The 12,606-nt window shown below is 35.5% G+C and overlaps 1 protein-coding gene across 1 annotated transcript; it reads left to right on the top strand.

The window, feature by feature from the left end:
* The first annotated feature begins 982 nt into the window (after positions 1–982).
* hyal2a (hyaluronidase 2a) lies at positions 983–11,297 on the top strand. Its single transcript, XM_073852000.1, has 4 exons — positions 983–1,179; positions 3,240–4,190; positions 6,875–6,964; positions 9,126–11,297. Exons 2-4 carry the CDS (start codon positions 3,261–3,263, stop codon positions 9,513–9,515), a joined length of 1,410 nt encoding a protein of 469 aa, XP_073708101.1. The 5' UTR covers positions 983–1,179; positions 3,240–3,260; the 3' UTR covers positions 9,516–11,297.
* Positions 11,298–12,606: the final 1,309 nt, after the last annotated feature.

Genomic DNA, 12,606 nt, shown 5'->3' on the forward strand with positions numbered 1-12,606 from the left:
TTGAGTTAATTCATACTATTTTTGCTCACAGTTTTATAGACCAAACCTAAGACTTAATATGGCTAAATATTAAAATTATTTTTACAAATACATGGTGGACGAGACATTTAAATAAAAAAATAATTAAAATTTTAATAAATTAAACAAATCTAGCCTAGATGGGAAATAATTTATTTTTGGGGAATTTGGCCTTTATTTAAAAAAATGTTATATATATATATATATATATATATATATATTTATTAATTTACTTATTAATTTATGTATGTATGTATGTATTTGTTTATTTAGCTAATTTCATTTTTTTGGTGTTAACAGTTCTTTTGGACTTTAACTCTAATTAATAATTCATTTTTAAATTATTTGAATATTATATTATAACATAAGCTTGACAACTTATTTATTTTGTGTATTTTTTTAATCTATTTTATTAAATTATTTATATTATATTGTATTATATTATAAGCTTGACGACTTATGTAGCGGTATTTTGTGAATTTTGTTTTATGCTTTTTTACTTTTTATTTGCTTTAAGCGTAATTCTATCTATCTATCATCTATCCAATTTATCTATATCTATTTCAACCTTTTTTTTTATTACTCCTTCAAAAAAAAATTAAAAAAAAATAAAAATCTAGCCTAGATGGAAAATTATTTATTTTTGGGCAAAAAAGTTAATCATTATATACGCTTAAACTAGATTTATTTAATTTTGTGGCGTTAACAGTGACTTTTGGACTCTGATTGTGCCTTTTTTTATTATTATTTTATTACTTCACTCTATCAAATTAATTAAATAAAAACGTTTTTCAATGTTACTGTTTCATTATTTTAGCGTTCTTTTTTGATAATTTTTGACTCAAAGTACACATTACACTCATTTGCATAAAGAAAACCACGCCCCCAGTGAGCTGGTAATAAAGCCACGCCCCCCGCACAGAATCAATGAAACTTATGAAAGCGGAGCTTTGAAGTTGTTGGTCTGCCGCAAAGATAAGCGTCTCAGATGAAGAATGTCAGAAGATTGACATATCAGACCTCACACGACATCAGTCCGCCTGATCTCAAGCCTTTATGAACGGAGAAGGCAACAGGCGACGTGGTAACAGCAATGATTCACATCGCAACCACAGGATGGAGTTATTTATCTGGGAATGACTGTTATTTTTAATGTCAAAGGTGAGTTGTTTGTATGAAAAAAAGCTGTTTTGTTGCTCTGTGAACGATGTGAACAGACTGATGTTGGATTTAATAGTTTTACAACACTTTTTGTGCTCACAAAAAGATTCACTGTTATATTTAGTTATATTACCACGGTATTCTTCGAAATAGCATGTAAATACATGAATTTCAGAACTATGGTATATTTCAAAGTACCATTGTACTACATTTTATCACTTGCCTTGATCTTTGCCTTGATATTCATTAGAAAAAACAGCATTGTGTTAAGTTTATAGAGCATAGCTCATAAAATGTGATCTTTAATGAGAAATATTTTAGTTTTTGAGATCTCTGATTTTTGATCTCAAGACTGTGTCTTGACAAATCTGAGTACTGTGTGAGACTTTTACCTGAGAAACATCTAGAGACTTTCTCAGCTTTCTGTTTGCTCTTCATTTAATCCCAATGCCACAGAAGAAACATATGAGACATTAAATATGTCTTAATTGTGCTTTTTCTGTCCTATGGGTCAGTAAGATTAATATCTGATCAGATTATTCTGCCTTCAGATGGAATATCATCATGTGTCTTTCTATGAATTGTATGATTGTGTAAAAGTGTTGGTTAAAAACAATGTTACATAATTAAAATTTCCTTAAACAGATTTTTAGATCTTTCTGCAAATATTTATGTGCATAATAAAATATTAAAACTGGGATATAATTATTTTATTTTATATATTATTACAAATAAATATTTACTTTAATTTTATATAAATACTATATATTATAATTATTTTCTATATATTTAAATTGTATAATATTGAATATAATATTTCATTCAATAAGTAGGGAATAACTGTAACACTTTGATATTTATTATATAATTATATTATTTTAGAATATTAACCTTTATTTCAAATTAAAACTCACCTCCAAGTCATAATATCTTGGATTTATTTATTTGGGAATGAGAGTTATTTTTAATGTCAAAAGTGAGATATTTCATAAAAAAGTTTTGCAATCATGAAAGTATTGATTTCATGATTGCTGCTTTATGCATAAAGTTAACAGGATGATGTGAGTTTTAAATGTTTTAAAATATTTATAATTATGTATAATATATATGTATAAACCATAAAATATTTAAAATTTTAATAATATTTTATTACATATTGTTTTATAATATTTAATATAATATTTTATTCAGTAAGTAGAGAATAACTGTAACACTGGAATATGTATCATATAATTATATCATTTTATAATATTAACACACTTTATTTCAAATAAAAACTCATAATATCTTGGATTTTTTTTTTTATCTGGGAATAAGTGTTATTTTTAATGTCAAGGGTTAGATATTTAATGAAAATGTTGTATTGATTTCATATTTGTTTTTTGCTCTATGGATAATGTGAACAGGATGACGTTGGTTTTTAATTGTTTTAAACACTTTTACACTCACAAAACATTTCATTGCATTACATTGGTACCATGATAACCTTTGGATTTTTATTATATAATTTTATAATAGCAACCAATTTTTTTAAATAAGAACTCACCTCCAAGTAATAATATCATTGATTTATTTTTCTGCAAATGATTATTTTTAATGTCAAAGGTCAGTTATTTCCTCACCTAATATTGCTGATTTAAAGCTGAAGAAATTTCCCCCCGGTTTCACAGACAAGGCTTAAGCCTAGTCCCAGACTAAAATGTAAGTCTGAGCTATTTTAACTAAAAGAAACTTGCACTGATTGATCTTGAAATATGTGACCCTGGACCACTAAACCAGTCTTAAGTAGCACATATTTGTAGTAATAGCAAAAAATACATTGTATGGGTCAAAGTTATCCCTTTTTTTTGTGCAAAAACTATTAAATTAGTAAAGATCATGTTCCATAAAGATATTTTGTAAATTTCTTACCATAAATATACCAAAAATGAATTTTAACGGTAGCATTTGTGCCTTCTTGTTTCCTTTTTAAATTAACACTGATACCAGAAAGATATCAGATATTTAAGTTCTGATTTCAATGGATTGTAACACACAATGTGCTTTTTTTATTCCAGTAGAAGTGAAGGCCCGTATTGTGAATGACTGAAGTCATGGCTTACTGGATCCATCTCTGGCTGTTGGTTCTACTGGCTCTGGATCATCTTGCTCTCGCTAAAGATCTGAAGCCCACCAGATGGCCACTTTACTCTGAGAAGCCTGTGGTTTTGGTCTGGAACGCCCCGACAGAAGACTGCAGGCCACGGCACAAGGTCCAACTCCAGCTCAATCAGTTTCAGATCGTGGCCTCTCCAAATGAAGGCTTCACCAAACAGAACCTCACCATGTTCTACAAAGACCGTCTAGGCTTGTATCCTCACTTTGAAGACGGTATGGCGGTAAACGGCGGCCTACCGCAGATCGCCAGCCTCACGCAGCACCTAGAGAAGATTCCGGAGGGGATTGAAAAGTACATTCCCAATCCGACGGTGCAAGGCCTGGCTGTGATCGATTGGGAGGAATGGCGCCCGATTTGGATACGTAATTGGGACACCAAAGACATTTACAAGAGCCATTCGCGGCTCTTAGTGGGCCAGAAAAACCCAGGCTGGACTTCAATCCAGATAAGCAAAGTCGCCCAGCAGGAGTTTGAGATGTCCAGTCGTATATTCATGCTAGAGACTTTACGGCTGGCCAAAAGCTTGCGTCCCAATCAGCTTTGGGGCTTTTACCTCTTTCCTGACTGCTATAACCACGACTATCGTAACAGTCTGGAGAACTACACGGGACGCTGCCCGGATGCGGAGGTGGCCAGGAACGACCAGCTGAAGTGGCTGTGGAATGAAAGCACGGCCCTGTTTCCATCCATTTACATGAGCTCGAAGTTGCGTTCGACATCCTCCGGTCGGCAGTTCGTCAGAAACCGGGTGAAGGAGGGAATGAGATTGGCATCAGTTGGAGAGGGAATGGCACGTCCTGTTTTTGTCTACAGCCGCCCTACGTACGCCAAAGAGCTGGAACTGCTGACAGAGGTTATTTTTTATTTACTACTGACCTGAATATGATATTTCACATGTTTACATATAGTCCACAAGAGAAAATAATAGTTACATTTATAAAAATTACCCCATTTAAAAGTTTACATACGCTTGATTTTTAATACTGTGTTTTTTGTTTAGTAATAGCTGTTCATGAGTCCCTTGTTTTTCCTGAACGGTTAAACTGCTTGCTGTTCTTCAGAAAAATCCTTCAGGTCCCACAAATTATTTGGTTTTCCAGAGGGACTCATATGCAAGCATTACAGAAGGTTCAAATGCTTACTGATGCTTCAGAAGGAAACACGATGCTTTGAGAGCTGGGGGGTGAAAACATTTTGAATTTGAAAATCAGGGTAAATTGAACTTATTTTGATTTCATGTAAGTATCTCCTGTAGCTTCTGAAGGGCAATGCTAAATGGGAAAAATTATATTTAGGCAAAATAAGAAAAATGTTCAAATCTTCATTCTGTTCCAAAGTTTTCACCCCTGGCTTTTAATGCATCGTGTTTCCTTCTGAAGCATCAGTGAGCTTCAATTTTCTTCAAAGAAATAGCTTTTTATTAAATAAGATCTTAATTTAATCCCATTACTGGTGTTAGTGAACAGTGTGATTTTCAGCAAAATTGCAGAACCACCAAAAATGATCAAATTGATTGGATATTATTTTTAACATTATTCTGATAATCTGAATCAATTTGAAAATGAAAGAACGTTAAATTAGTAAAGTTAATTTCCGATTTCTGACTTTGCAGATTAAAGTTAAGATTATATTTTGTCAAATCTGAGCAAGAGTGTTTGAGACACTTTTGTGATGGAGAAGCATTTAAGAGTTTATTTTATTTGTAGTATTTGTTGTACTCTTTAAAGTAAAAATAAAAATTCCCTTATAATTTAATCACCCCCATGTCATCCAAGATGTTCAGGTCTTTCTTTCTTCAGTCGCAAAGAAATTCAGTTTTTTGATAAATACATTACAGGATTGTTCTCCATATAGGGGACTTCCATTGGATTGAAGGTTAAAAATGCAGTTTTAGTGCAGCTTTAAAGGACTCTACATGATCCCAGCCAAGGAATAAGGGTCTTATCTAGTGAACCAATTGGTTATTTTCTAGAAAAATGTACAATTTATACACTTTTCAAACACAAATCCTCATCTTGTCTAGCTCTGAGTTTCTCCTTTAACTTCAAAATCATCCTACATTGCTGCAGAAGTACCAACCCAGTGTTTTCAAAATGAATGTGAAAGGAGGGCCAAACACCCTTTACAAAAAAAAGGCAAAACAGCGATGTAGGGCAATTTTGAAGTTGGAGGAGAAAATAAGATTGAAGTTTTTCAACATAGATTAACTGTTTTGAACCAGAGTGCACAGAGTACGCATGCGCATTGCAGAGCTAGACAATATGAGCATTTGTGGTTAAAAAGTGTATAAATATATATTTTTTTTAAAGAAAATGACAGATGTTTCACTAGATAAGACCCTTATCCCATGGCTGGGAAACCTGGCATTGAAACTGTATTTTTAACCTTCAATCCACTGAGCACTATTGAAGTCCACTATATGGAAATAAATCCTGGAATGTTTTCCTCAAAAAACGTAATTTCTTTGTGACTGAAAAAAGAAAGAATGAATATCTTGGATGACATAATGGGAGTAAATTATCAGGAAATTTTTATTCTGTAAGTGAACTTCTCCTTTATATGTAGGGGGATTTATTGATGTTCTAAAACCATTGTTTTTTGGACAATTTGAGAGTATTTAAAGACTAAAACCGACTAGTATATCTAAAGACAGATTCTCTATAGATTTACAGCATAAGTTTGTCTGATAGTGTTGTGGATGTCAAGGGTTGCTAAGGTAGCAGTGGCTTGTAACATTTGTAAGGCATGACTTAGCAAATAGGTAATTAAATGTATGTAAATCCCTCCATGTGACCTGGAGCTAAACTTTGACATGTAACAGAATGTGCGGAAATGAAGGTTGACCTTAAAGGACAAAATATTCCATTCAACTGTCAGTGACTTTCCAGTTTGTTTGTTCAGAGGCCAGAGAGACGTTTTCTGAGAATCTGCAAATAGTTCTTCTATTGTGTACGTTAGTAAAGTTCACATGCATAACTTTTTGTTTTGTTTTTGTCCTCCTAAAGATAAAAAAATCTAAACATCTTTAAAACAAGATATATTCATATTCAAGATTTTAAGATTATAGGACTTAAAGGTGAACTGTGTACTTACTTTTTTCTATCCCAGTTATAACTCTATGATTCATCCAGAAAAGTGATTTTGCAGTGCTTTCATAACATCGTTGTGTTTATTCAGCCATCCTGACTAACCCTGCAATTTTAGTGAAGATTAAAGCGAGTGTGTTGTGTATATGGTCTTTGTGTGGTGTATCACAAAACTTTTCCTTACATAAGCATCATCTCTGCTCTTTATCTCTGTTTGTGTGTGTGTGTGTGCAGGAGAACAGGAAGGGTGCTGGTCACATTTTTAGTGCCACCACCCACCACACCACACCAGCTGATTTCCTACTTTTTTATTTACACTGTTTGAGTTTCTGTTACAAAATATTTCCCATTCAATATTTGTGACCTTAACATATAGCTTGAGTTAAATGAACTCTTATTTGTTAACAAACTCAAAAACAAATCACAGATTTCTTCAATTGTGTTTATGCAGATGGATTTGGTGTCCACCATTGGAGAAAGTGTGGCTCTGGGTGCCGCTGGTATCGTTCTCTGGGGTGAAGCTGCTTATGCCAGCAGCAATGTAAGCACTCATGCACCACATTATATTGGATTTTAAACAGTAATTTCTATTACTGCTAATAATAATACTAATACTAATAAATTAGTATTAATACTAAGATCTTTCTGACTATTATTTTATGTCAGGCATTTTAAAAACAGCAGCAGCATAGTAACACTTTGAAATGCTGACAACACCTTAACAATGCCATAGCAACCACCCACAACACCCTAGAAACTTCATCGTAACAAACTCAAATGTCTTCAATACCTTAGCAACTGCATAATAACATTTTAAAATGCCTGCAATACCTTAGCAATGCCTTGGCGACCACACACAACACCCTAGCCAACGCATAGCAACACACTAAACTGCCTGCAATATCTTAGTGATGCCCTGGCGACCACCCAAAACACCCTAGCAACTACATAGCAACACACTAAAATGGCTACAACACCTTAGCAATGCCCTGGAAACCACCCACAACACCCCAGCAACTTTGTAACACGCTAAAATGTCTACAATACCATAGGAACTGCATAGTAACATTTTAAAATGCCTTCAATACCTTAGCGATGCCCTGGAAACCACCTTAAACACCCTAGCAACTACATAGCAACACACTAAAGTACCTGCAATACCTTAGCGATGCCCTGGCAACCACCCAAAACACCCTAGCAACTACATAGCAACACACTAGAATGCCTGCAATACTTTAGCGATGCCCTGGAAACCACCTTAAACACCCTAGCAACTACATAGCAACACACTAAAATGCTACAACACCTTAGCAATACCCTGGAAACCACCCACAACACCCCAGCAACTTTGTAACATGCTAAAATGTCTACAATACCTTAGGAACTGCATAGTAACATTTTAAAATTCCTTCAATATCTTAGCAATGCCTTGGCGACCACCCAAAACACTACAACAACCACCCACAACACCCTAGCAACTGCATAGCAACAGACTAAAGTGCCTTCAAGACATTAGCAACTGCACAGTAACACTAAAATGCCTGCAATACCTTAGCAGTGCCATGGCAACCACCCACAACACCCTAGCAACTGCATAACAACAGACTAAAGTCCCTACAATACCTTAGCAACTGCATAGTAACACACTAAAATGCTTGCGATACCATAGCAATGCCTTGGCGACCACCCACAACACCCTAGCAACTGCATAGCAACAGACTAAAGTGCCTACAATACCTTAACAACTGCTTAGTAACACACTAAAATGCTTGCAATACTTTAGCAATGCCTTGGTGACCACCCAAAACACCCAGCAACCACCCACAACACCCTAGCAACTGCATAGGAACAGACTAAAGTGCCTACAATACCTTAGCAACTACATAGTAACACTAAAATGCCTATAATACCTTAGGGACTACATAGTAACACACTAAAATGCCTGCAATACCTTAGCAATACCCTGGCATCCACATAAAACACCCTAGCAACTACATTGCAACACAGTAAAATGCCTACAATACCTTAGCAACTGCATAGTAACAATAAAATGTCCTGGCGACCACCCAAAACACCCAGCAACCACCCACAAAACCCTAGCAACTACATAGCAACACACTAAAGTGCCTTTAAACACCCTAGCAACTGCATAGTAACATACTGAAATGCCTGCAATACGCCCCCAACACGATAACAACTGCATAGCAACATATTAAAGTGCTTACAACACCCTAGCAACTGCATAGCAAAATATTACAGTGCTTACAACACCCTAGAACTGCATAGCAACATATTAAAGTGCTTACAACAGCCTAGCAACTGCATAGTAACACACTAAAATGACTGCAATACTTTAGCAATGCCATGGCGACCACCCAAAACACCCCAGCAACCACCCACAACACCCTAGCAACTGCATAGTAATACCCTAAAGTGTCTACAACAATGCCCTGGAAACTACGCACAACACCCTAGCAACTGCATAGTAATACCCTAAAGTGTCTACAACAATGCCCTGGAAACTACCCACAACACCCTAGCAACTGCATAGTAGCACTTTAAAATGCCTACAGTACCTTAGTAATGCCCTGGCAACCACCTAAAACAAACCTAGCAATTACATAGCAACAGCCTTTTGTCCATTTTCAATTTCTTCTTAAACTTGACATAATTTCCTTATTTTTGTCTGTTTCATCATTTAGGCCAGTTGTTCCAGTTTAAACCAGTACTTGCTGGGTCCACTGGGCCGATACCTCCTCAATGTCACTACTGCAGCCGAGCAGTGCAGTCGTTTCCTGTGCAGTTCCCACGGCCGCTGTCTGCGCAAAAATTCTGACACAGACACGTATCTCCATCTTGATCCACAGACGCACACCATAGTAGGCCAGGGAAAGGAGCTGCACGTGAAGGGAGATGTGAGTGTGGAAGAGCAGCGGCGGATGAGCGAAGACTTCCAGTGCCAGTGTTTTAGCGGGTATCAGGGCGAGAGATGTGACTTTGAGGACCCTCTTCGGCAGCGAGGAGACGGACACGCACTGAAAGCATTATGGATTTACCTTCTGACGCCATTGCTGCTGCATTTACTGACCTGAGCACATGCCATAGCCACTTTGACTCGTTTTCTTGCTTATGAAATGTTTGGCAGGTCAGTGCGCTCTAAATGCTGTTGTGAAAAGGTCCTTCACTTTCATGAAGTCATGGGGTTGAGCTTGAAATCGAAATTTATACATGTAAACACAGGAAACTCAGAGTTCCTCGGAGTTTAAATAAGCACTTTTGTTTGTTGTCACACGTTACACACACAACGTTTGAGCCAGATGTAGGATATTGTGCAACGGAAAATTTAATGAAAATTGATGACTAACCGATGAGTGGATTCATTCAGAAGAAGGCTTCACTTGAGTCACTGTTAAAACAATTTGAAGCAGTGGACTGGTTTTAAGTGGCTCTCTTGGTTTGAGACTATAAAGATGTTGGTTATCTAACAGTACGATGTAGGCTGCAAATGTCAAATGTAGTTAAGCAGATACACATGTATGATTTGAATAGGTGGAACTAGTGGATCTGAGCAAGCCTTAAATGTAAATTCTGTCATCATTTACTCTATTAAATCCTGTATATTTAAGTCTTTTTCTGAATTACTTCAGATAACTTGGAGTATAATATATGAGTTGTGTAAACCACTTTTAATAATTTTTAAAGTAATCGCTCACCCCAAAAATGAACATTTGCTGAAAATGTGCTTCCTTTCAGGCCATCCAAGATGTAAATGAGTTTTGATGATGTTTCTTCATCAGAACCGATTTGGAGAAATTTAGCATTACATTATTTGCTCAACAATGGATCCTCTGCAGTGAATGGGTGCCATCAGAATGAGAGTCCAAACAGCTGATAAAAACATCACAGAAATCCACAATTAATCAAAACCACTCCAGTCCCTTATTTAACATCTTGTGAAGAAAAAAAACTGTGTGTTTGTAAGAAACAAACCCATCATTAAGGTGTTTTAATGCTTCTTTACTTCTATGCATATTTCTCTCCTGATTCAGAACTCGTATTTTAGCCGTCAGCAACAGTTTAAAGTTCCAACAAATCCATCAAGGTGGTTTTATCACAAAAGAACTTGTTTAAAGGTTGTGGATAATGTATTTACATTACTTGTGGATTATTGTGATTTTTTTCATCAGCTGTTTGGACACTCAGTCTGACGGCACCCATTCACTGCAGTGGATCCATTGGTGAGTGATGTAATGCTAATTTTCTTCAAATCTATTCTGGTGATTGTGATCTAAATGTTGATCAGCCTAACGATGAGTACATATTTAGCAAACTTTCATTTGTGGTGAACTATTTCTTTAAGATGAGACTACTAGTGCTGGAAATGTAGATGCATGTCGTGCAATGACTCTTATGCTGGCTGACCTGAGTTTAAATCTGGCTTGTGTGTCATTTCCTGATCACAACCCCTGTTTCCCATCCAGTCCTGTTTTTAAAAGGCAAAACCCCCTACAAAAATAAATAAAGAAGATACTACTAAAGAACTGACAGTTATTTATATCCTGTTATTTAAGTGTTTTGCAACTTTGGACAATATCCTCTTTGTTTTTACTGTTTCATGGACTGATTTAACTGTTGCCAAATCAGCACATATTTTTTATAGGAATTTTTTGCTTCGTTCAGCATATCTGTCAGTGTTCTAACAGTAGTGATTGTTATGGTTATGAGAGTTATGTGACAGCGCTTAAATTCATGTGTGAAAAAAAGCACTGGACTGTCTTTAAACTTCCAACACAATTGTGAATTTGATTTTCTGAAATCGTTTTATATTTGATCAAAATGATTTCTGCGTTTGATTAAAAAAATTTGACTGCTAACCTTGTGTATTTGTTTTAAAGAGTGTTATTTGGCTTTCACATTTGTTGCCTCAAATTGATTTTGTCCAGTAACCATTCAGTTCTTCTCAGATGGAAGTTTTTTTGGGGGAAAACAAGAACAAACTAAATAGGGGAGACGTATGAGACTACAACCCTTGAATCTGCTCAGCACAAGGACCAGCCCAAATTACAGGCTTTACAAACCAAGAAGTTATATTTGTTGCTTTTAACTCTGTGAGCGTTTGCTCAAAATAGAATCGGAAGCAATATGAAATATAGTGTGTTTTTTAATCTTTAATCACTCTAGAAAGACTAAAGTTGCTTTGCATGCAGCTACAGTATTTTAGGGTGTTACCCACAAATGTAACTTTTGGTTCCCTATTTTTTCCCCCTATATTTTAGCTTTCGCATGTATAAAAGATGTTTCTGAAGCATCAGCGAGCATTTCCTTCTGTAATAGTTGCATATGAGTCTCTCAGTTGTTCTCAGTGTGAAAAGATGGATCTCAAAATCATACAGTCGTTATTGGAAAGGGTTCAAAAACATAAAAATGCTGAAAAACCAAAGAATTAGTGGGAACTGAAGGATTTTTCTGAAGAACAGGGGGCAGTTTAACTGATCAGGACAAACAAGGGACTCATGAACAACTATCACTGAACAAAAAAACAGCTGTGGATCATTCAGGTAACAACACAGTATGTATCAAGTGTATGAAAACTTTTGAACAGGGTCATTTTTTAAATTCACCTATTATTTTCTCATGTGGACTATATGTAAATGACTTATTAAGGTCAGTACTATAATTTACATTTTGCTGATTCTCCGAAGTGTATGTAAACTTTTAATCTCAACTGTATATATAACCAAAAATATGCGAATAAAAATTATATTGCTGTGATCTAGGAATCATAAACTTTTAATAAGGGAGCATTTTGTTGAGTCTTATCCTATAAAAGACAATGCAATTAGTCTGAAACGTCCTAATGAACTAAGCATAAGAAATATATGTGATAAATGACCTAAAAGCACGTTTCTATAAAAACAAGCAAAACAAAGTATCTGGATATCACTCTTTTTATTTTCATACTTTTGTTAGTGTATAAAGTGCTCCATTTTGATGCACTATTAAACACTGTATCGCCATGTTTTTAAACCGTGGTATTTTAACACATGCTATTTCGTTATCTGGCGTTCATATTTATATTAATCTCGACGTTGTACGGACAGACGTTCACGCGTCCTGTGTGAACGTCTTTACGCTTCTCAATAGACTCCGCCCCTTCGTTCCTATTGGTTAGACAGTAGACGT

This window comes from Garra rufa, chromosome 12 (assembly GCF_049309525.1).
Source record: "Garra rufa chromosome 12, GarRuf1.0, whole genome shotgun sequence".
NCBI lineage: Eukaryota > Metazoa > Chordata > Actinopteri > Cypriniformes > Cyprinidae > Garra > Garra rufa.

Bases quoted from the DNA above. Each gene is read 5' to 3' on its own strand.
- hyal2a (XM_073852000.1), top strand. From the start codon at position 3,261: ATGACTGAAGTCATGGCTTACTGGATCCATCTCTGGCTGTTGGTTCTA. The intron at 4,191-6,874 runs GTTATTTTTTAT...GTGTTTATGCAG, and splicing joins AGCTGGAACTGCTGACAGAG to ATGGATTTGGTGTCCACCAT. The intron at 6,965-9,125 runs GTAAGCACTCAT...TTCATCATTTAG, and splicing joins CTGCTTATGCCAGCAGCAAT to GCCAGTTGTTCCAGTTTAAA.